Raw genomic sequence first — 24,557 nt, 5'->3', positions numbered from 1 at the left:
TTCATAAATTTGAGAAATTCAAATTAACATTGTACTGAAAAGCGGAAATAATTGTTGAATAGATTATTAATAATATATTCTATATTTTATTTAAAGATCAAAAAATATTCAAAGCAAAAAATTGATCAAATATTTTGAGATTATTACTTAAATACTAAAAGCTTTTTATTGAATTTTCGTTATACGAATTCTTATATAGGGGGGATTCGAACTTGGCTAGTTAATTTAAGGATCAACCCCATTTGTCTCTTGTGACGTATAAAACATGTCTCAGTTTATCGTAGGGAGGCGGTATTTTGTATACAAAAAAAAACATCATTTTCATCTGTTGTTTTAATATTAAAATTGTTTTAATTATTCATTTGCTTATTTGTACCATTATATGTATTTCATGCTAAAAAGAATCACACACAACAAATCCCGTATAGATTGACGTATTTCGGAGATAAGATTTGTGTATTCAAAGCGATTAACGTCAAATCAGAATGAATAGATTATATTAATAAATACGTACTAAACGTATAACATTTCTTAGTTACTTTAAGATATTTAATGCTCAAGTGTGGTATTAAGTATTAAGACCTGTGCTTATAAAATGGATCTGTAATACAGTATTGTGACGGGAGGTATACTTTCACCTTCACTGATCAGCAAAGCCACTTTCGTGACATTCAATAATTATTTTCATAGCTAATTACTCGGGTAATGTGTTATATTACTATATAGTTAGTTACCGTCTGTAAAATATTGGGTGGCTTAGCACTCTAAGTTCTAGTATCGCTTGCTAATGGAGGGCAACAAAACTTAGTGTACTTGCTAATTAGTAATCCCAACATGTTCCACACAGTATTTTTAAATGGTGTTGATTTATCTTCTTTTTCGAGAGACTTGTGTGAGTCAACAAAGCCAAGCTGATGTTCATTCATTCAAAAAATGCAATTATAGTACTTGAACCCATGTTCGATTCTCCCAACACATCCATAGCTCCATCCCGCTCTTCTAGTTTCTTTCCTATCCCTCTCTTTCTCTTTGTTGTCTAAGCCAAATCCGTGAGATCTCTGAATTCTTTCAACACAAGCATACAACTGTTTTGATTTTAAATATTTTTCCAACGTATGTGTGTGCTTTTATCAAGCATACACACTTATTATTCTTGGTTAGTTGTCATGGTGTCTGTAAATAAGCTTAACTAGCTGCCTTTGTGGGTGTTAGGTTTAAAAATCGAGAGAGACTATAGTTATGTAGGTATTAACTTTCTGTATTAACTGGAATATTATCGCTCACCACCTAAATTTGGAGAAGGTTCTTAAGCTGGGAAATCCCATCAAAGATCAAGGTGGTCAACAATTGATCTCTTCAGATTTGTATTTAACAGTCTACTTTCCGGTAAATCAATCGTATAGAGTTCGTTCAAGCTTTGATCAGGATTTATCTTTTCCGAAATTTAGTTATTGGCGTTTTTTTTATAACTTTCCGCGTATCTTGTTTTAAATCAATGTTTTCGTAATAAACCCTATGGGACTCAAATTTTTCTGCTGAATTGTTTATTTTGTTTTCATATTTCTCATATTGCTATGGATATTTTGTGGACGCTAAGCTCGGCTTGCAGACGAGCTGGGTCTTCTTCTTCGCTAGAGATCCCTTTGTCAAAGCTCTCTCTTTTAAGTTCTCTTTCTCTTCGAAGTTTTTCAATGTTTGGTGAGCAACGTTCCTACAAGTTTTGCCGTGTGTGTGTGTGTCTGTGGCTATGAATCACCTGTAATTACCTGCAGATTGCATTCGCTTCGTAGGGTGTGTCGTTGTCTTGGATAAAATCAGCAACAACAACGACCTTCCCCAGTCGCAGAACTTTGGCGAAAATGCCAAGCTCGCTCGCCACATACACACAACGACAGCCCCACAACATCCCACACACACACATAGAAGCGCCACAACCAGAGTCCACAATGGCAGCCAGCAGCAGCACAGCGATGGTCGAAAGCTTGTTTTTAGTATTAAGTTCCACTTCATTCGTGTGGTCACTGTCGCGTTCGCAGCGCCGTTGTTTCTGTTTCGGTTTCACTTGTCATTATCCGTCGCTCTCCACCGATATCGTGGCTATATTGTAGTTGTATCGTTATCGGGTTTTGTTTTTTTTTTCTTTCTTTCCTTTCCTTTCCCCTTTTTCAATTTAAAATTCGCCTCGCCCACTACTTATTATCGCACAAGCACAAGGAACGACTACGGAGGTTACGTCAAAACAATACAAAATAACACAAAAAACGAGTAAATTATAGTGTAAAAGTCGTTGAGATTGTAATAAAAGCACCAACGCGCAGTTTGCTGCCATAATCCTAGTCCCGATTCCGATTCGGATCCCCGATCCACGATCCCGAGTTACAACATCCGCGATAAAGAACGTCACACACTGGCTAATCTGATCTGATCAGCGAGCAGTAGCTCAGAATGAAATCAAGGGCATGAGTACGCAGCTTAAAATAAACCAAATTGATGCGGGGAAAAGGTCACGGGAACCGCGAAGCAGTCACAGTCACAATTTACAGTCACTAAATATGTACAAAGTACACAAGCACGTGTGCCTCGGGTTCTATTTTCGAAATAAATTCGGTTAAATAGTGTTTAATTTATAAAATTTCCAGCGCGAGCTTGGCTTATGCCATCTGAGTGTGTGTGAACTACTCAATGTGGCTGTGTGTGTGTGTGTTGCAGTTCCAGTGAAATATATCCGTTTAAGCCAGCACTTCATCTCGCAGAATATACATTGAGAAATGAGCCAATTGCGGGTGATAAGTTAATTTAATTATAAAATACCATACAACAACAACAAGTAGTAGTGCAAGCAAAAAGAACGAAAGCGGAATGAAAAGCAAAAAAGAATGAAAAATGAACAAATTCCTACTCATACGCACGCAAAAGCAACAGACTTTTTGCGGTGGTGTGCGTGTAAGTAACGCTTAAACAACGTAAACGAGGTAACTAGAAGAGAGGTGGCAGAGTCAGAGTCAGCGACTTAGGCAGAGAGAGACGGGGTTAGGGCGAGAAGGAATAGCAGAAATAGCTTTTGCCCCAACGTGTGGGGCTTCATCGGGTTGTCTCTTTAACGCTGATGTTGTTGTTGTTGTTATTGCCTGGCCAGCTACTATCTGTATCTGCGTTTTCGCCTTTGCAGCCATCGGGCGTGCCAAGGCTTGCGATCCACACGCACACACTCACACAGTCGCCAGTCAAGCTGGAGCGCGTGTGGAACTTATCGCGAGTGTCTTATGTCCACAAAAGCCACACAGGCACACACACACTCACACAGAGGCAACTGTGTAAAGTGCGATAACTGATAAGAGAGCGACAAGTGTCTGTTTCTATCTAAAACCACCCACCGACCAAGCGACCGCCCGTTCGCCGCCAACCCACCCCCTCCTTCCACGCCCCCTGTTGGTCATGTAAGCAACAAGTTTGCAAATATTCGAGATCTGCAAGGAAGGATGGAAAGGGGGAGGGAGAACGAATAGATAATCCAAAGTGTATGCACAGAGAAAAAATTCTTTATTAAAGATTGCAAACAACATTATCTTTAAATTTAAATTCTACGAAAAATAGTTTAAATTCCGAATTTATTATACCCTTGCATAATACTTTGCATTTAATCAGAAGCTTGGTAAAGTTTGCTAAATTAAGATTAATCTACGTATGGGTTAGTTTTTTAAACTTTGAATTGACCAATAAAAAATCATGTAAAAATATCGATAATTATAGATTCAAGGGCTGTGAATATTTAAAGCCTAACTATAATCGATTTGTGATTCAAAAGCAAACTGCAAGGGTATATAAACTTCGAATTCCTGTCTTTAGTTTACTTTCATGTTTTAAAATTATCTTGTTTGAATCATTTAATCAAAATCTGATCAGATAAAAACTATAAACATAGTATATGAAGTGGATTATGTAAGCAAAAGTTTGCCAATATTGGAGTTCTGTCAGCAAAGATTCTATATAGCATGAAAAGCAAAACCAGTTTATGCAAAAAAGTTTATAGTTTAGATATATTTTTACTTATCAATCAATCAACATCTTTTAGGTAGATATATGGGGAATAAAACAAAGCAAAATATGACTCCAAGAAAATATATAAACAACCCTGAAAGATGATCGAATACACCAAATCCGAATGCATTATGAACCAACCGAATTGTGTAAAAATAAAAAAAACTGTGTTTTTTGACTGTGATTGTGACTGAGCCAGTGACTTTTACTGCGACTGAGTCTTCAATGTTCGCTCATTGTGCTCTAATAGAATTTAACAAGATGGACTTTTCGGAATAAAAGCTACAAAGCTGAGCCTGAATTGTGATTGTTCCCATCAAAAAAACACACCAACTAAAGCAAGCCACACCGACGGACCAAATTTATTCATACTTTTATATATGCACACAACAACCTGCCGCGTTCAGGGCTCTCAATGTTTACTCACGAAAGTCGTGGTGAGAATTGCCAACGCGAAGACCGAGGGAATATGTGTCACAGTTTCGTTGCAACCGGGCCAATAATCCACCGATAGCACACCAACAAAGTCCACCAAGAACGAGAGTTAAGGAAAGTCGGAACCACCCACCATCAACAGCCACCGACCAAAGTAACTGTACCTGCCGCACCATGGGCCAGACTTCAAGTCACCGGCAGATGCACTCAAGCAGCAGCGGCGGCCACAATAACAATAACAAGGAGGAGCCCCAACTGGCAGCCACACAATTCGGCAACCGTCGAACCTCTACTCGCAAGTCGACGACGTCGTCGGCGTCCAAGCATTACCCCACGTTGGTGCAGCCATTGCGTAAGGATGAGCTCTCCATATTGCGAGACTCGCTCCTGCGCAATGGCAGCATAATGCGCAAGAATCCGGAGCGGCGACCGGTGACGATCAGTGAGCTGAAGCCGGCGGCTGCTCCTGGTCAGGGGGCCAGTGGCAGCACCTTACCCACAACCGCTGAGGAGGCGGCGGGAGGCAGCAGTACCAGTACCACCCAGCTGATGGCCTTCCAGCTGCGAGTGGATCGCAGTGCCAAGACTGACGACCTGGCCGCCGATTCCTCCTCTGTGGGGGCTCCGGCCAAGGAGGGACGCAACGAGTTCTACATTGTCGGCGATGGCTACCATCGGACGGATCATTGCTATTACCGCAGTCCCAATGGAGATTTTCACAAGCTCCCATCGGATTCGTTTCACAAAATGTCGGAAGGCTGTTTCGTGCGCATGGCGGATGGAGTGTTCCGTCGCCTGGAGGTGCCCACTAAGGCGCAGATATCGCGAAGGTCCTCAAGGGCTGAGGAAATCGGCGACGCCGGAGGTCACGCGAACGGGAGTGCAGCGACCAATGTGAAGAGTCAGCTGATGAGATTCCTGAAGCGTTCTAAGAGTCACACGCCCGCCACGATTGCCAAGCTGCAAAAGGAGAAGGAGGAGGCACGGGCGGAACGGAAGCAGCGACTCTCAAATGCCATGCGTCAGAAAAACCTGGCGGCCACGAATGCAGCATCTGCGGCAGGAAATTCATCATACGGCGCGGCAGGAAGTGGCAGCGGTGGTGGTACTGTCAGCAGTCGAAACAACAAGATCGTGGTGACGATGATCGAAAATGGAGGTCTGCCCATTGTGGCCACCAGCAAAGCTGAGAGGCCCAAGGCCAAGGACACCACATCAACCAGTGAGAAGGCGCGAACCTCAAGGGTATGTATCCTATGGTCATGGGTGGAAAATTGATAAAAAGTAAGAGTCTATGGTATACATATTAAATAAATTATGAGCTGGGTTTTATTGAATTTTAAAGAGCTGTCGGAAAGTAAAGAACACTTTACTTTGTTGACTATATTGTTAGAGGCTTAGGACTATATTTGTTGTGATTTAGCTCCCCTTAAAAGCCATTAAGCTTGTCGGTCCCCCACATTCGACATTTCATATACAAACATTGCGAATTTTCCTCAAAGTTTTCCATCTCTCTCACCTTACCAACTTTTTTATTCATTCAATCCAATTGTAATCGCTGTTTTGTTGTTGTTTTGCATACCACAAAGTGTCTGTATCTGTTACGGTTTTGGTTTGTGTTTCACAATCAAAATATTTACGATTCGTTTATTGACATTTCTATTATTTTGATTACGGATTTTGTTCTATTTCAGATTTTTGTTACCCCCCACACATTGATTCTCCATAATCCATACGGAAACTAATACTTTTCAGTCCTATAGCATACCTTCCATTTCAGGACCTAATAATGTTAATAATATTAGGCTTAGGGGTTGATCCAGGCCTAAATAATCGCTGTACAGTTTAGATTTTGGTTGCACTTTACCGGGGACGACACGTTCATAATAGATGTTGACCTCATTACATTTCTCTGCTGTCACTGTACAAGCGAAAATTGGAGCTGTATCTCTCTAATGTTTTTGTTTGGACTTGAAAGGCTTGACTGAAATCTGGTTGTCTTGTTTTAATATAGATTAAGCTGCAAGTTATTCAATTAGCTCAATTAATACGGACACGTCCGAGCGTCTCGGTTATCAGATACCTCGTTCTATCAAGTTGAACCTTACTTGTCTTGTTGAATACAAAATGATTCAATAAGTATATTAGACATTATCTGTTATTTAATAGTTTCCCAGTTTATTTGTTTACACATATGCAATTTTTAATTAATAAGGCGGCTCTAGCTTTTTGTTTAATTTACAAATTCTATGATATTGCTTCGTATATCCACATATCTATATAGCTAAGATCCCTTTTCATCCGGACTTAGAACTCAGTTACTGGACTAATTGCAAATGAACAAGATAAACGACGGGTTTTTTATAGAAAAACTTGTTCTCCATCAGATGACACATCTATTAGGAAGTGAATGCAAATTCTTTTAAACTTTCGTTGCCGTCCAAATGTTTTTCTTACGATTAGCGATTTCGAAAGTAATCTTTTTCTGGTTTCTATTTAGTGCAAATACTAAGCCTTTCCTATTATCATCAATCATCGACAATTTGATTCAGCAGAAAAATATAATTATTTATGTTTGATAACATATGTATATAGCTAGGAACAACATTGGATATTTAACCATTATCAAGAACTATTGCAAAAACTGTAGTTTTAGTTTTGTAAGTACAATTCTAATTGTATTGATGTAAAAAAACAAATACTTTTCAAATTCGTTGTCTTTAGTCATCTTATTTAATCGATATGTCATTAGGGGATAATAGGGGTTTTTATTTAATTGTCCTTGGGGATATCTCTAGTTCATTTTGTTTTTAAAATACATTTAAAGACGCTTTCTATATTTAATAGGTTTTGCAAAAGTTTACTATCATTATAGTTGTGATTAAGCTTAATTTGTATGTGTATTTACTTGGCGAATAACTAAAAGTTCGCTCGTTGAGGTATTTCTTGGTTTACCTGTATTTCGTTTTCGGGTTTTAAGAGATAGCTCGAGTGTCTGATCACTATAATTTGAACTAAATTAGCCCTTTCTGTCGGATGATGACTTAACTTCTGAAATCTTGATTTTCTTCTAGATTCTAAAATTTAGATTCTCAATTACTGTTGTATTATTTTGAGGAAACTCCCCTCACTACCCTAACATGTCTAGATCTATAGAGTTAAATAGGGAAGAAGCTTCTTATATACCTAGATTGATTATTTATACAATTTAAAAGAGGATTTCAATGAAATTTTTTTGGCTTATCGCATGTTCTACGTGTTTTCCGTTCCTGATTTTAAGAGATAACATTACCGATGACTCCGATCGTTTTAGTATACACTTCTAAAGAGGAAGAAGCGCTTTGCGTAACCCAGGTAACCTGTGTATTGCGCACATGCGCACTCTGCTAATCTGTTGCAGCAAACACAGGTAACACAGTTCCTTCTCAGCGTTACGCTCAGGTGATATCAGTGAAACTTGCACACACACAGGCACACCTCCCTAAGCGTTTGTAAATCAGCGCTTCAAATGGGGCTGCTCTTTTGTGGGGAGAATAGATGCACAGATACTTGGCGCTTGGCAGTTGGTGGTAGTGGTGCGCTCCATACTGGTGGAGACAGAGAGAGAGAGAGAGAGAGAGATCTGCCCACTGATCGTGTGTGGCTATGTGTGTATTAAGGCCGATGGCTCTGTTACCGCCGCTGCCGCAGTCGCAGTCGCTGTTGACGCCAACGTCACCGATTCCGTGCTTTGGAGTACTCGCTCGCTCGCTCTCCGGCACTCCAGTTCCAGTTGCTGAGTTGCTGAGTTGCTTTCTGGTGTGGCCAAGTGGCTCTTTGGCTGCTGAGCTGTTGCTTGCTGCTGTATATTTTGTGTCTTCTGTGTGTTTTCCGTGTGTGTTTGTTGTTGTTGTTTCCCTTGGCAGAAGTCGGTAGTGGTCGTTTACGTCAGAGTTACACAGAGCAAAGGAGGCCATAATTCGATACAGCGAGTGCAAAAAAAGTTGCGAAAGCCGCGTGCCTCCGATAAGATAAGCGCGGCTAAAGAACTCCAACCAACCAACGGAGCTAGCGACTGACGAAACGAACAACCTTTAATAATCGGGATTTGCGGGAAATGTGATTTTTTTTATTGTCAAAGTCAAAGTGAAAAAAGCAAAAAAGCAAAACCCATACTATCAAGCACTAAATATACATTTATAACCTAACTGTTTTCAGCAGTGAAAAAGTCGGCTCAATTGTCTAAAAGTAGTTCATTTGCTTTCGTGTGTGTCGCGGTGTTTGTGTGTGAGAAACCAGCTGTGGCTGTGTGTGTGCGTGTGCATTGGAGCTTTTCGCTTTGCTCACTGAACCAGCGACGAAGAAAAAACGGAAAAAAAAGCGTTAAAAACTAACGAACGTACATATTTCCAGATACTTGTGTAGATCTCCGCTACAGTGTAACTATTTAGACAGTAATTAAAGCAACAAAGGAAAATAGCGAAAAGGCAAATGAATCATAAAAACGAAAAAAGAGCTTGGCAGTGCTATGGGAAGCGGCGGGATGGGGGGAAAGCAAGAAAAGCGTGACACACGGGTGCGAGAGGGAGCGAGAGAGCACGCGAGCAAGCGAGAGCATCTCAGCTGGGCTTGTGCAACAGCAGCAGAGAGCGAGAGAAAACAAACACACTTACGCACACACACACCGACTCGCTCACCTCGCACAGGTGTGTGCGTGTAGGTGCCCGACTCTCTGGCTCTCTCCCCTCACTCTGTCCTCCTCCCACCACTCTGCCCGTTTTGGGGAGTGTGTAGGTATAGCTCTCCCTCTCGCTCCCGCACGTTGCTGTGTGTTTATTTCAGTGTCACCGGGGAGACAGATTAGCTCTTGTCCGCCTGTTGTCGTAAATATAACGCACACACTGGCACAGGCGACACACATGCATACATATATATAAATGGAAGTTGCTGCTGCCTGTGCTGGCTGTGTGTATTTAATTCATTTTCGAGGTTTTAATGCGCAACAACTGCGACTAGGAGACAAAAAAATTTATTTAAAAAAAAAAAACAAACAAAAGCTCCGTTGAGAATTTAGAAAGCCAAATGTAAACACACACGCAGCTGTGTGTGTGTGTAGGTGTAGGTGTGTTGCATTGTACTTCCGAAAACTAAGAAACAAATATGAAAAAAACCCGCACAGTTGCAAAGCGAAATCTCAAGCTGCCGCACACAGACTCACACACAAAGCCCATTCAATAATTTTCCCAAAACTAAACTTGCAGTGTAAGAACAATAAACAGAAAGCAAAAAGCGCACAGAGAAAAGAAAAGAAAAAGTTGCGATCTCTCCGAGCAACAAGTACTGGTGCACTAATACACGCGCGCGAAGAAGATAGTGCCACGACAAAAGAGAAAGAAAACAGAAAAGGAGCAGCAGCTTAAATAGAGTGAGATACCAAAGCCAAAAGTGAGACGGAGAGGAGCGCAATGGAGGCCACCGGCAGCACCACGACACCGGACTTGAATCGCGGCGATGCCACCAGGAAGAGTGTCCGCCTGTATGCCGCCCGTAAGGGGGCAGCACCGGCGCCGCCCAAGCTCAGCGTTGCAACCTCCCCCAGTTCCGCCAGCAACCCAACTAATAGTAATAACAACAACACCAACAACAACAGCAGCAGCGACAACTTGCCAGAAACGGAAGTGGACCGAACATATCTTGCCACCAAGGATCTCGGATCCCTTGCAATCGTCGACGACGAAAGTGTTGTGGAGCTGCGCCGACGAGAAGTGAAGGCTGCTCCTCTGCCCCGTGTAGCGGTGTCCGCCCTTCCCACGCTTCAACCCCATCCGCAGCCCAGAGCTCCGGAGCGCCTACAGAAGCTACCGGCGCCACGCAACCTTCTGTCCACCGAGGACGATGCTGGGGTATCTTTCGCCCTCGGCTCTATTGAGAAGCACATCCACAACGTGGAGGAGAGCTTTAAGCAGCATCAACAGCAGCAGCAAAACTCCCAATCCTCGATGGACGTGATGAAGATGGAAATAAAGCGCAAGCAGAGCAAGCGTTACGGCGAAACGGAGAACCTGCTGCGGCCCGGCATCAGTGACATGTCCTCGGAGAACGATTTCCAGTATTTGGGCGGACGCAGGGCAGGTGAACTGGATGACAGCAACGAGCTGATGCTCTCGGAATTCCAACGCGGCAGCGACGGTCGCAATTCAATTGGTGCCTACTCCAAGAACTCGGCGGCAGCCTCCGGCGGATCGAGTGCCGTGAAGGCCAAGCTGGCACGCACTGCTTCCGATACGAAGAACAATGACACCGTGCTGGCCATGCGCGCCACTCTCAAGCAGAAGCAACATATGCAGGACGAGAAGCAGCCGGCGGTATGGCGGCCTGCTGGCACTGCCCCCACTCCGGCGGCCAGAAGTTCCTTCACCACCTCAACCTCCACCAGTACCTCTGGGTCAACTAGTCGCGGAGGCAGCAGCAACAGTGTGGTGGACGGAGTGGCGCCATCCAAAGTGACGGCCACCACCATATCTGCGGCCAAACGACGAGAGGAGAATTTGAGGCAATTCGAAGCTTTACTGGCCCAGAAGTCATCCCACCGACACGCATCCTCAGGCGGAGGAGGATCAGGTGCTTCGGGGACCGGCAGCAGTGCAGCCAGCTCTAAGCGCCGTTCGGAGCGTCCAATTGTGGCTCCAATTCCGCCGTATAATTCCAGCCGGACAGAGCATGTAACAACCAGCAGCTCTGCAAGTAGCTCGGCCAGAGCTAGCGCGGATCACAGATCCACTACGACGCATAGTTCGGGATCTGGGTCTGGGGCTGCTGGTCCGCCGCCAGTGGGACATCATCGTAGTAGCCACGCTCCCAGTGCGGTGTCGAACCGCAGCAATGTATACAGCAACCATGTTGCACAGGTAAAAATGAAGCTTCTAGGGATGCAATTTATGTTTAATGTGAAATACAATAATAACGAAATTCCAGTACAATTTTTTTGATGAGTCCAAATTCTTGCTCTCATAAACTGACTTCTTTAAAAGAGTTTTAACTCACAATATCCATAATTAATACGAAAAGGTTCTTTAGATACCTTTTATTCTTCAATTAGGACCTATTTGGGGGAAACTGGTTATTATTACACTTAAAAAAAATAAAATTTACTTATGGTTTGTTTGCCTTATTTTTACAGGGTTCGCCTAACATGCAGATGCGGAGTAGTGCTCCTATGCGATGGCGTGCTACGGAGGAGCACATCGGCAAATATAAACTCATCAAGACGATTGGCAAGGGTAACTTTGCCAAGGTGAAATTGGCTAAGCACCTGCCCACCGGCAAGGAGGTGGCCATCAAGATAATTGACAAGACCCAACTCAATTCTGGGTCACTTCAGAAACTCTTTAGAGAGGTTTGTGTTTATCAAATAATATTAACAGATCTTCAATGGGACTAAACCTTTTTGCTGTGCTTTACAGGTTAGGATAATGAAGATGCTGGATCACCCCAACATAGTTAAATTGTTCCAAGTAATAGAAACGGAGAAGACGCTTTATCTGATCATGGAGTATGCGTCAGGTGGAGAAGTTTTCGACTATTTGGTTCTACACGGACGCATGAAGGAGAAGGAGGCACGCGTTAAGTTTCGACAAATTGTCTCAGCTGTGCAATACTGTCATCAAAAGAGAATAATACACAGGTACGGAAAGTCTATTTCATGAATTAGGACTATGTCTTAACGCGCCTACTCAACTCTTCCTCAAACAGGGACTTAAAAGCTGAAAACCTTTTGCTGGACAGCGAATTAAACATCAAAATCGCAGACTTTGGCTTTTCAAACGAGTTCACGCCCGGCTCAAAGCTGGACACGTTCTGTGGCAGTCCACCGTACGCGGCCCCAGAATTGTTTCAGGGAAAGAAGTACGATGGACCCGAGGTTGATGTGTGGTCGCTGGGTGTTATCCTGTATACGTTAGTGAGCGGTTCCCTGCCCTTTGACGGCTCCACACTGAGGGAGCTGCGCGAGCGTGTGCTCAGAGGCAAATATAGGTAAGTGTCCCAAATACTCTGATCTTTTGGTAAAGTCTGACCTGTATTTGCATATTATTCTTTCAGAATTCCCTTCTATATGTCGACTGACTGCGAAAACTTGCTCCGAAAATTCTTAGTACTGAATCCCGCAAAGCGTGCTAGTCTAGAAACAATCATGGGCGACAAGTGGATGAACATGGGGTTTGAGGAGGACGAACTCAAGCCCTATATTGAGCCCAAGGCCGATTTAGCCGATCCCAAGCGGATAGGTAAGACGGGTACTGTATACAAAATTCATTACTAATATTATTAACAGAATTGTGTGTGGAATGGAGTGTTTTGCCTGCCAATTGCTTCCTCTGTTCTATTACCTTTTATATTTGCTATGTAATCTTACTAATATTTTTGTGTCAACTCTCAATTCTATATCGAAACGCTGTTGTTTTTGATTTTGTAGTCAATTGCTGTTGTTTGCCCGGGAGTCTTCCCGTGTTTTGTTATCCTTTAAATATATGTATATGCCATCATGGTTTTTCGTTTTGTAAATTCTCACACATAGCTGCGGGGTCACAAACCGGTGTCAAGAATTCGCTCTCGATTCGGCGTAGTGCATACAACTTGATGTTGATGGTGAATTTTCTGATCGACGAGCGGAAGGTGCCACGGCCATCGCCTGGGCAAATGCCATCCAAAAATGTATGCAATCATCCCGTGAATGTAGTGAAACACTCGCCGCGTCGAGAGCATTCCGCATTAACCCCCAACTCCTCTCTGTTCTCTTTCTCACTTTCTGTCCGCAAAACAATCAAACAGAATGTCCTGGAAGAGACGTCGTCGTCAGATAGCCAACCGCCGGCTCAAGAGAACGGATAAAATATCGAATAAACCATATTAAATCTTGTACAGCCAGCCAAAGGGAAAATTGAAAATAATTTTCGTTTCTTTTTGTGTACTTTTTTGTTTTTTGATGTGTTAGTTGTTGTTGCCACTGTGAATAACCATCTGTATCTGCACACGCTGTGAATAAGAGAAATAAATTGTGTTCTCTGAGAAAATGCTCTTACTTCAATTAAACTCAAGTCGACAAAGCGGTTTTGCTCAATAATAGGCTGAAAATTGCATCCGGTTTGGGTCCTGCCACGGCGGTGTATACTTTTCATTTCGCTAGCTGCATGGCCACCTTTAAAACAAAAACGTACAGTATACATACATACATATAATTTTGTAACCCAATTGTTCAGTTGAAGGCCAAGAAAATACACACAATTCCGGCTACTCCAATTATCGGCGATCTGTTGTTAGCCAAAAACATAATAATATAATGTATACGTAATGAATTTGCATGCGCTATCTAAATGTACTAAATTGTTTCGAAGTTTGTCTTGAAATCCAGTCTACAACCACTCACACCTAATCTGTTTTATTTCCGCATCGCGATGCTTAGAAGCTCTAGTCGCGATGGGCTACAATCGGCAGGATATCGAGGCTTCGCTCTCGCAGGTGCGCTACGACGATGTGTTTGCCACGTATTTGCTGCTGGGACGCAAGAGCACGGACGTAAGTACAACGAATGTACAATCCAGGTCGTGTGCTTAAGAAGAGTCTTTCTCCATTAGCCGGAAAGTGACGGATCGCGGTCTGGCTCCTCGCTATCACTGCGCAACATCTCGGGCAACGATGCAGGCGCCAACGCTGGCAGTGCGAGTGTGCAGAGTCCCACGCATCGGGGTGTCCACCGGAGCATATCGGCGTCCAGCACGAAGCCTAGTCGCCGAGCCTCGTCCGGTGCGGAAACATTGCGTAAGTCCCAATTATGGGGCTAACGATCTATACTTTATTTGTTTGTACCGTAGAAGCTCTCTTAGTCGGACTTGAAAAGCCTACCTAAATTTCATTTCTCAATATTTTCAAGTTTAATTAATATTTTGATAAGAAACTAACCAAGTGAATGTTCAGAAAATAACACTAGAAAAGACTTGGATTACTCGAATGTAGTTTAAAACTTATTATGAAGAACTTACTGACGGCTCAAATCATAAAATTCTATTTGTAATCTGTGATCACGTACTTTTAACCTGCTCGTTTCTATCGGAATGTTGGCTGCTAAGGAAGAAGGTCCAGATTTTTGGATGAAATAATCCAAGGAGAGCTTTTACAGTCGCTAAATGCCATTACTGCGATAATTTTCTAATGATTTAATACTTATTTACAGGCGTTGGACCGACAAACGCTACAGCAACTGTGGCTGCGGCGGCGGCGGCTGGCGGAGGCGTCGGTTCTGTAAATCCAAGCAATAATTACAATGCTGCAGGATCAGCGGCGGATCGAGCGTCAGTGTAAGATAGAATCACCATTTTACAGGCTTAAGAACACGAAATTAATTAATTTATATTCCCTTTGAATAGTGGCAGCAACTTTAAGCGTCAGAACACCATTGATTCGGCTACGATTAAAGAGAATACAGCGCGACTTGCCGCACAAAATCAGAGACCCGCTTCGGCCACCCAAAAGATGCTCACCACGGCAGACACAAGTAAGGGCAAAACAGATTACAGAATATGGCGGAACTTGATTTATTTTCAATCTCTTCAAAATTTGCAGCACTAAATAGTCCCGCCAAGCCGCGAACGGCAACGAAGTACGACCCGACGAACGGCAATCGCACAGTTAGCGGCACCAGTGGCATCATTCCACGCCGCTCCACCACGCTGTATGAAAAGACTTCGTCGACGGAGAAAACCAATGTTATTCCTGCAGAGACAAAGTACGTGAGAGTTGAGCTGGTTATAAAGCGTCTCCCCGTTTCCCTTATCTGTAGTTATAGTTATACGGAATCCCCGTTTATTGTTTGCATCACATTCTCCGTTTTGGCAGAGGCTTATTTAGTTGTTCAGTCAGTTGGTAGCTGAGACGCAAGCCTGTCACCTTATCGTTTTTCTTTACCTTTTGGTTTGCACTCAAATTGGATCTGTTTCTGATCCCAATCCTAAGGTTAGAAAGCATCTAGTCGACGCAGCATCAGCAGCAGCACTACTCCCATCAATTAAGAGATGTAGAGACGAGATCGTTTAAAGTTTCCCTGGGAATACAAAACTACATTATATTGTATATATATACATAGTTAGTCACGCACAGTTCAGTTCTCTTTTTGGTTGCCGTGTGCTGTTTGGCACATTTGAAAAAAAATTATTCATTTTATTTTCACATTTCTATTTCATTTGGGTTTTAAAAACCTTTAACTCTTAAAACCAAAAACAATGCCATATTTACGAATACGATTCTACCAATTTTTCGGCCCAAAACTTGAAACATGCACATTTCCAGCAGTGGATCGGCAGCTCCCGTTGGGAAGGGCCATACCAAAAGCGCGTCTGTATCGAGTCCTCGCCCCTCTGCGGACGGATGCGTCTCGGTCTCGAATGACCCGCTCGGAACGAGGTATACACTTGAGTAATTTATCAAAAAAAAAAAACCGCAAAACAACTAAACAAACAAAATTACTTTACCTTTTGATTACTGAATTTGTTTTCTAACTTCCACTGCTTTTGTTTAAGTTTCTTCTATTTTATAATTTTTAAACAATTGGCTGGCATTTTATTTGTTTTTGGGCGAATTATTGTGCATTTCGGCGGCAATCATTTCAACGAATCATCTCCATTGATCATCATTCAAATATCCATGTCAGAACAGATTCATTCAACATGAGTAATTACCATTCATAAGACATTCGATCTGCTCCATTTTATAATTCAAATACTACCTAGAAATTCAGCTCAGATGTAGAGAATTTTAGTCATTTGGTGTTATAATTATCTATATAAAAGCAGAAAAGTTTTACAGTCATTTGAAAAAAAACATGTAGTCTCATAATTTATTGCTTTTTTATAGGTTAAGCTTGAAAAAAAAGGTACTACCAAATGGATCCCCTAGGCTTACTAATTCTATTTAAATTGATTTTTAAATAATTTGAAAGCTTGCAGAAAAATGAAATGCTTTAAATTACATAGAGTTTATTATTGCTGTGCGTGATTTTGACAGCTCGGCTGAACGTTAGCAATTTCCAGAGTAGGATAATCCGGATTGATTAGGTAGGACTCCTTATGGAGTCCAGCGTTGATTATAGCCAGAGTTCGTAAGGCACTTATTTCAAGAAGAGGTTAACCGCGGACAGACCTCTCTGTGAGAGAAATTATATTACCAAAATTATTGAGTCCCTTTTACGAGCTCTGGTTAGATAATTTATATATATTCCATCTAATATTAATATATGTTTACCTCTGTATTCATAAGAACTCTTAGGTATATCTCGTTTGAATTTGTTTATTAATCTTTACTCTACTATTAGTTTAACAGTGTGCTGTTGGCCTTTCCTAGTTTCGTTCTATTCGTATTCGTTTTTTTTTGTATATTTATCTATATATTTATCCAAGATGTATTCTTAACGACCTAACAACAATTTGATCAATTGAATAATGTAAATTTCTTATCTTTTCATGTTTTTTACAAATATTTGAACATTGTCTGTTTACAAACCAAAACAAAAATGTCTAATTTTGATAACTACTACTACACTACCACATATGTACATCCATAATCTTTGTGGCGTTCTATATATCCGCAACTACAAATAACACCACCACCACCAACCACCTACGAAATCTGAATCTGCAACAACCAACCTCCTTCGTCTTCCTATCGACGCTCGCCCAATTATTGTACTACTCTACTATTACTACCCTTTCGATCGTAAACGTAATCGCAAAATGAAAATTGCAAATTGAAAACCTGAACAATAATAATCCAACAAAATGCAACAATTATTGCAAAACAATATTGAATCGACAAACCACGCAACAATCCGATTTGAAAATGCAAAATGCCAATGCAAAAACAATAAAATGAATGTGGTTTGAAACGAATTCAATTTGGATTCAAACGAATCGAACAAATTTGGTGAGTGAAAATGCAATATATTACGTTAAGAGATATTTATTGTGCCTCATTACACCAAGGGTCGTGGGCGTGTCCAATAATAAGAAACAATACAATAATTGCAATGGCAACGCTTGCAACTATTGCTAGAGTGTAAACACTAGTTTCCCATTTGATTTCCATCAACTTGATGGCTTTTGTATTTTGTATTTATTGCTCATTTGTTTGTTTTTGACCTCATTTTTGGGTCTCAACACCTAAAGCGACGAACACGACCCTTTCCATACACAGAAATATATTGCTTAAGTATGTACTTACTACTACAAATAGCGTACGGTTTGGGTTTAATTTTCCTAATTTGGTTCGCCTATTTTTGCATATATTTTGTAATTCATTTGAATGAAATTCAATTGGAGGCGATGCTAAGTGATTGCTATATACATACATGTGCTCGAGTTAGTTTCGAGTACCGGATCTACATCCAACGAACAGTGAATAGTTTTTTATTTCGTATTCTCATTGGGAAGAGTCCTAAACAGTCACGCAACTATGCGATACCAATCCAAGTTTCTAAAATATAAAATAAGAACTCTCATCATTTTGTTTGTTTTCCCCAATGCATGCATGTCTGTCTCTGTCAGTAAAACTCTATTGACTCCATCGCCAGTAAAATTGAATTTTCTCCATAATAATTGTGTGTGTTTACTTCGTTTACTTTCACTAATATGTTAAATGCCTACCTAAATTTACAAATTCCATTTGATATAGTTTGTTTCTGTGCCGCTGTTGTAACTCTTGTATCTCTCTCTACTTCTCCGAACATGATTACCATTTGCTCTCCAATGTATGACTAACAAGCATAACACTTTCAATATAATAACTCCTATTCCTACTTACGATCACCCGGGTATCGTAGCGTAACATATCCTTTTAGGATATATCCAGACGCGAGCTTAATATAATTATAGATACAGTTGCGCAATGAATTTGCTCCATTTGAAGTACATAGAGTTGTAAAACGTGGAATCTCGAGCGACTAGCTCGAACGCATGAACCATCACATAGAACGCTTTCATGTAGACCGATGGATCGAACCTTCTATCTTATGCTGAGCTTTCTAATACAATATATAATCTATACATTCTTGCATATGTTCTCATGTTCATAAATGCCAAACCAAAGAGTTGAAGTTTGTTGTATCCGATTTTATTTATAAGAAAACGTATTTTTAAGTGCTTGTCTTAAGAAAATTTACATGATCTATTTTTATTTTTTTCTTTTCATTTTGTTTATGTCTGCGACGTGATCGATAAAACAATATATACAAAACAAAACCATAAACCCTTGGTTACCGTCATCAATTTGTCACATCAATCGAACAAAAAATGCTTGATTCGCGCTGCTCTGACCATCTACACACCCGCCTGCCGCCATTCTGCATATAAAAACCCAAAAATCAATCCAAACTGATCTTGAAAACGAATTACGAAATATGAACACACAAATATCCACCAATTGGCAAATGACGCAACACACATATTGAATATCTGAATACCGAAAATCAACCAAAATTCAATTCGATTCGATTTGATAATGATGACCCAACACAACTGCCATTACTCATTCTATTCTCCACAACATTACAACACCCAACCATCATCATCATCATCATTATACCATGTGACGAACGTTCGAACGATTACACATTGATTACCAAACCAAACCAACTAAAAACTACAAAATCAAACAAATATTTAATGGAAAACAAACCAAACCAAACAACAAACTTATATACTGATTAAAACATATTCGTTTCCCGAAATGCGATTCATTGGATTTGAATGTACTCTCTCTCTCTATCTCCGACGAACTGATTCGATACTGATTTGATTTCCATTCCATACGTATGTGTGTATATGTATTGTTCTTGTACATATATAGTCTGTTCGATCGACTTAGAATGGCATCGGCTGTTAAATCAAGCAGACACTTTCCAAGGAATGTTCCATCACGTTCAACCTTTCACTCTGGTGAGTTTTCTGTTCACTTATTTTTATTAGTTTTAATAATAATAATTTAATTTTATCCACACCAAACCACCCACCCAAACACCCCCAACTAAAACCCCACAAATCGAGCCCGAAACTATAGGCTAAAGCCATTCATATATGTTAGATGTTACCGCGTTATCGAGTGTGTTTTTTATTTATATTTTATTTTCAATAACTTGGAAACAAATCCCCTCTCATGCTGCATCCGATAATAAATAGATGTCCCGCCGCACTGCACCATCCATAATTGCATTACCAATCGCGCCTCAATTATGATTTTTTTTAGTTTTGTCAAGCAAGATTAGTTTCTTAATCCGTTCAATCAACTCGATCGATCCATTTAGCTGAATGTTTACTTTCTGTTGTCGTACATCGCATCGCTTATGATTTCCGCGATCTAATGCTGCACCCTCTCCATGCACGTTTGTCTCAGTGGTCACGTAGTACTCGTGTACTTCGATCCGATCCCGAATGTTTTGCCTGTAAATATCAATGTATGTTTTGGAAATACGGATGGAAAACTATTCATAGCGACCAAAATTGCTCAACCGATACAAAACTGACACATTTGTCTGTCCACATTCAGCTATCGCGATTTTACTAAAATAAAAAATACAAATAAAAACAAATAATAAAAGAAATGGAAACAACAGAACGTTGCGTGTGCCCATTGGACGAAGTGCAATGTGATTATCAGTAGGTGGTACCCGTAATCTGTAGAGTATGTGGCTATTTATAGAGTATTACTACGTTTATGTGCTGCAAGTCTGTGTAATTAATTTCAATTTTATGAGGTTAACTCGGAAATTGAAAATTGAGAATAGATAAAAGATATCAGATATGATAATCAATAGATTATACTCAAATTTCAAAGAGTTAAACGGAATCTAAGTCGACCCCCTGATTCCATAAAAGATTCTTCAAGGATTTTAATCGTTTTAGAAATATTAAATATAGTTCGTTTATAGTATAAAGCAGACATATAGACGTGGTAGTTATCACATTGCACTTTGTGCCCAACAATGGCATACTATTTACAAAACTCTTAAAGTATTTGACAATATGTGTACTGTAGTCTTTAATGATACAGAAAATAAAAACCCAATCAGTTTGTAGATTGTGTGTTTGTGTACACGTCACCATCTGCTGCATAGGCAATTCGATTCTAACAAAGATATTATATTACCCTTCCTAGGTCAAACCAGAGCACGAAACAACACAGCGTTGGAATACTCGGGCACAAGCGGTGCCTCCGGCGACTCCTCGCATCCGGGTCGCATGAGCTTCTTCTCCAAACTCTCCTCACGTTTTAGCAAACGGTAAGTAGTCCCAGCCAAAATATCACAAAGTGCCAAAATTCATTTCTTCAGTTAATGGAATATTACAAGAAAAGCAAATGCAAACTGCAATTCGATTCGTTATTTTTGCGTTTATTTATTTCTTACACCATTTTGTTTTTCATTTTTTCTTTAATTTAATTTAATTTCATTTAATTATTTTCCTTTTCATTTGATTTGTTTTTCGCTTACTGTTTGATTTTTCTCGTTTATCACATTTTATGTTTCATTTTACTGCATATCTGCCGCACATACATACACGTATGTATTGTATGCTCATGTGTTATGTTTTGTACCAAGTTGTCTGTAGACTGTCCGTAAAAAAATCACTTAAGCCAGCAGCTCAAAGTTATCGCTACCAAGCGCATTACAAAGCCATGCCCATCGATGCACATAATTCAATTTAAAAAATAATAAATAAATAAAGTAGTCCAAAAGACCCGTTGGATATGCAGATGTTTCAAATTACAAAATAAACTTTATATAGAGACTCCCAGGTAGATCCTTCTTTGAGCTTAGTTCTGAGGCGAAGGGATAGCGATGATACAGGCACCTGAACAGATAAAGGAAGAAAAGCTAGAATATTTAAATAAATGAGGGGAGATATAGAAGAGTACTAAATAATTATCGATTCGGTTAATAATATGCCACATACAAAGCACTAAAAGATTAAATACTATAATTTTTCAATACTGAAAAGCACTGTAGTTGGTTGGCCCATTAAAGAAAGCTGAAAACCTATTTGTATGCACTATAGTTTTGTGTGCGATTTCTTCTGTTTGGTTAAATATATTCAATGTCAATGTCGTGACTTTCATGCAATTATAAAATCGTTTCTTTGATCCATCACCCTCTCACCAGTATCACATTTGTTTAAATAATGGAACTCTGCACAAAGTTAACAATGGATTTATTGGGCGCCAGAGACATTGAGAGGAAGAGAGGCTGATGATGACATATTAAAAAAGAATATAAAATATTATACATACATAGAAATCTGAGATCCACTAAGAACTCTCCTACTTATTAACCGACATAACTAAGCTATGCCACTGCAAAAGTTTATTGACTGAACTGATGAACAGGCTTATATGCGTTACTATTAACCCAAAGTGTAGTCCATCCCCCAATGAAATTAAAAGGGTTACAGGAACCGGCATTCGATTGCATGACGGATTAAAGAAAAGTGTAATTGGGCGTGATTTTAATATTAATAATTACCTCTTCTTTTTTTTCTGTACTTACTGCGAACAATTGAGCTCATCATTACAAAGTTGTTACTACTTATCTTCCACTAATGATATGCACATGTTTTGTATATGGAATTTCTTTTCTGTTCTTTCTTGTTTTCGTTTCTTTATCCTCGTTTTTTTGAACTGAAAGACTTTCAGAAGGAAAGAAGTACATATGTGCTCTCTAAGTACATATTAAACCACGAAACACATAAACACACTCATACGCACACCCAGAGGACCTTTTTTGCTTAAGAACGGACTCGAACAGGCATATGCACGCACCACACATCGGTCCGATGCACTCACTACTGTACTACACCTCAATTGTGGTGGGTGGGTGGTTCGATTGGTTCGATTGGTTCGATTGGGTACTCGTGCATATGCCGGTTCGGTCGGTTTGGTTTAGATGCTCGCTCGCTAGCATTCCTATACCAAATATTTAGTTAGCATACGTACCATACCACAAACATACAGATGTACATACATACATTGTTTAACTGCCAAGCGTATGTAATATATATTCCGACTGTGGCGCTCAGCCCGTAGAAACAATGAATTAAAATGGCTAACTGGCTATTCGGTCGGGATGATAACATGTTCTGGTCGTTGTTGTTGTTGTTGAATCAAAAGTGTCAGTGTCATCGAATCGATTTGCTAAATTACTATAAACGAAATAACACGGAACTCTCTAACCACCTAACCACATATTGGTCGCAAGCAATATTCTCGCCTTCCAAATCCGACTCTGATTCAGGTGCAAAATTGAAAAAGAAAAAAGAATAATATATACAAAATAAATACAAAACGATACATACATACATACATATGTGACTACGTGAATCCATAATCTGAGATTGGCCACAACAGTAACAAAAAACAAATAAGAAAAATAAGGGGCCAACGTCTGTCGCTTCCTCTCTACGCTCTCAAATCTCCGTCACACCTTTAGTTCGTTTTATTCCTTGATTGATTGATTTTGTTGACAAATATTCTCGTACATATATATTATCTATATATAAATATTATGTAGTTTTCTAATCCTGTATATCCACGTTTGCTTTGTACAACTATGTGTGTACTTCCATTATTATATATTATCACCACACGCTAGGAAGGCTCTTTTGTTCTTGTCTCTCTTCTTTCATTTATTTGCAAAAATAAAAAACATGATCAAAAATTAATTACAATAATAATAATGCTAATTGGATAAGAAAATAAAAGAGAATGTGTGAGTTATAAGACACACATGTTAATTATTATTATCAGTTTGAAGAACAATTGCGTTTACTTTTCTTTTTCTATGAAGAAACATGAAAAATGATGATGATGAAACTCTTACCACCATTATTCCGTTTTATTCTTATCTGTCTTCTTTGGTTTCATTTCTGGTATTTGTTTTTTTACCCATTATTAATATTTTTTCCAGCCGTGAATAATTTGTTTAAAATTTTTTCTTTAATTTTAGGCCAAACCAGTAATTAACAAAACAAGCATTAACTACTTCTTGTTAATAGTTCTAAAACTGAAACTGAAACTGAAACAAACGATTCCCCTAGAGTAAACGCGCGTGACGGAGAGAGGTTCAGATATGAACAGAGACAGAGAACACAGATATGATCGAATTCCGATTGGATCGCATCGGGATATGATACGATATGGTTACCGATCCGATCGATATCACTTTCGATTCCAATTCCAATTCCGATACCGATCATGATCCCGATCCTGATCCTGATCCCGATCCCGATCCCGATCCCGATCACGATCCCGATCCTGATTACGATCCCGATCCCCCGGTTTTGATTCGAACCCCTTCAAATGAACACCGACAACGTTGAGTTCCGTTGCGTTAATTGAAAATTTCACAAATGCGCCTATGTTTTATTACAATTATTAACTAATTATACATTATAAATTTATATAAATTAAAGATACATATACATATATATATATATATTTAAAAGTAAAGCAACCACAAACAGAAATTACGAAACCTTTGTTTTCATTGTTTGTAAAACGATGCGAGGAGCGACCGACCAGCAAATGGCAATATAAAATATAAACTAGAGTATATATATTTAAAAAATAAAGCAAAACGATACCGATACCGAAAACCGAAACAAATGAAGAAAAAGTTACATAAAAAATGCAATAATCAGAACGAAATCCCGACCACTATTGCTGTGTCACTGTCACGATTATGGATTACAATTACTACTAAATATTACACCTACGAGTACTACCTAAATATATATACATCTATATATATATATATATTTACGTTAAATGCGTATCGCAATTATAGTTAATGAATAAAAGAAAAAACAAAAAGATATATCACTGAGCGTGAGAGGAAACTGCTAAGAGTAAAATCTAACTTAAGCCTAACTCAACTAAAAACCAATCTAAAGTGTAATGTGTAAAGTGTAAAGTGCGTGGTGTTTTTGCCTACATCATTCATTAACTTATAGTGAACACACCAGTGTTGCCAGGTGATGAGCGCCCATATAAGCTAGATTTAAAAAAAAAATAAG

The 24,557-nt window shown here is 39.8% G+C and overlaps 2 protein-coding genes and 2 long non-coding RNA genes across 55 annotated transcripts in view; all 4 read left to right on the top strand.

Moving 5' to 3' along the window:
- The window catches only part of LOC110181223 (par-1), a 34,777-nt gene that overhangs the window by 4,851 nt on the left and 5,369 nt on the right, over positions 1–24,557 (top strand). Inside the window, exons 1-13 of one of the 50 annotated variants that reach the window (XM_086828407.1) lie at positions 9,714–11,360; positions 11,633–11,848; positions 11,916–12,136; positions 12,205–12,486; positions 12,553–12,737; positions 13,913–14,025; positions 14,085–14,253; positions 14,681–14,804; positions 14,874–15,001; positions 15,070–15,232; positions 19,387–19,430; positions 20,647–20,770; positions 23,489–24,008. In XM_086828407.1, the coding sequence (XP_086684533.1) occupies positions 9,918–11,360; positions 11,633–11,848; positions 11,916–12,136; positions 12,205–12,486; positions 12,553–12,737; positions 13,913–14,025; positions 14,085–14,253; positions 14,681–14,804; positions 14,874–15,001; positions 15,070–15,232; positions 19,387–19,430; positions 20,647–20,770; positions 23,489–23,501 (3,225 nt within the window). In that variant the 5' untranslated portion in view covers positions 9,714–9,917 and the 3' untranslated portion in view covers positions 23,502–24,008. Of the gene's footprint in view, positions 1–9,713; positions 11,361–11,632; positions 11,849–11,915; positions 12,137–12,204; positions 12,487–12,552; positions 12,747–13,912; positions 14,026–14,084; positions 14,269–14,680; positions 14,805–14,873; positions 15,002–15,069; positions 15,233–19,341; positions 19,431–20,646; positions 20,771–23,488; positions 24,009–24,557 lie in introns of those variants that run through there. The other 49 variants (XM_086828405.1, XM_086828403.1, XM_086828406.1 and 46 more) reach the window with 49 other exon arrangements.
- On the top strand, positions 1,991–9,890 carry LOC147644386 (uncharacterized). 3 transcript variants are annotated; one of them, XM_086828432.1, is made up of 3 exons: positions 1,991–2,104; positions 4,289–5,718; positions 9,714–9,890. In XM_086828432.1, the coding sequence occupies exons 2-3, from the start codon at positions 4,648–4,650 to the stop codon at positions 9,870–9,872; spliced, it is 1,230 nt and encodes a 409-aa protein (XP_086684558.1). In that variant the 5' UTR covers positions 1,991–2,104; positions 4,289–4,647; the 3' UTR covers positions 9,873–9,890. The 3 variants fall into 3 exon arrangements, with proteins under 3 accessions (XP_086684558.1, XP_086684559.1, XP_086684557.1); XM_086828433.1 differs by having other exon boundaries at positions 1,991–2,107; XM_086828431.1 differs by lacking the exon at positions 1,991–2,104 and adding an exon at positions 2,124–2,503.
- LOC147644387 (uncharacterized) lies at positions 7,742–8,074 on the top strand. Its single transcript, XR_015270670.1, has 2 exons — positions 7,742–7,882; positions 7,945–8,074. It is a non-coding gene; the product is annotated as an uncharacterized LOC147644387 (long non-coding RNA).
- On the top strand, positions 13,027–13,523 carry LOC147644385 (uncharacterized). Its single transcript, XR_015270669.1, has 2 exons — positions 13,027–13,164; positions 13,282–13,523. It is a non-coding gene; the product is annotated as an uncharacterized LOC147644385 (long non-coding RNA).

Source organism: Drosophila serrata, unplaced genomic scaffold (genome assembly GCF_035046125.1).
Source record: "Drosophila serrata isolate PLE 108 unplaced genomic scaffold, ASM3504612v1 contig_184, whole genome shotgun sequence".
NCBI classification, from domain to species: domain Eukaryota; kingdom Metazoa; phylum Arthropoda; class Insecta; order Diptera; family Drosophilidae; genus Drosophila; species Drosophila serrata.
This window is presented reverse-complemented; position numbering and strand designations above follow the sequence as displayed.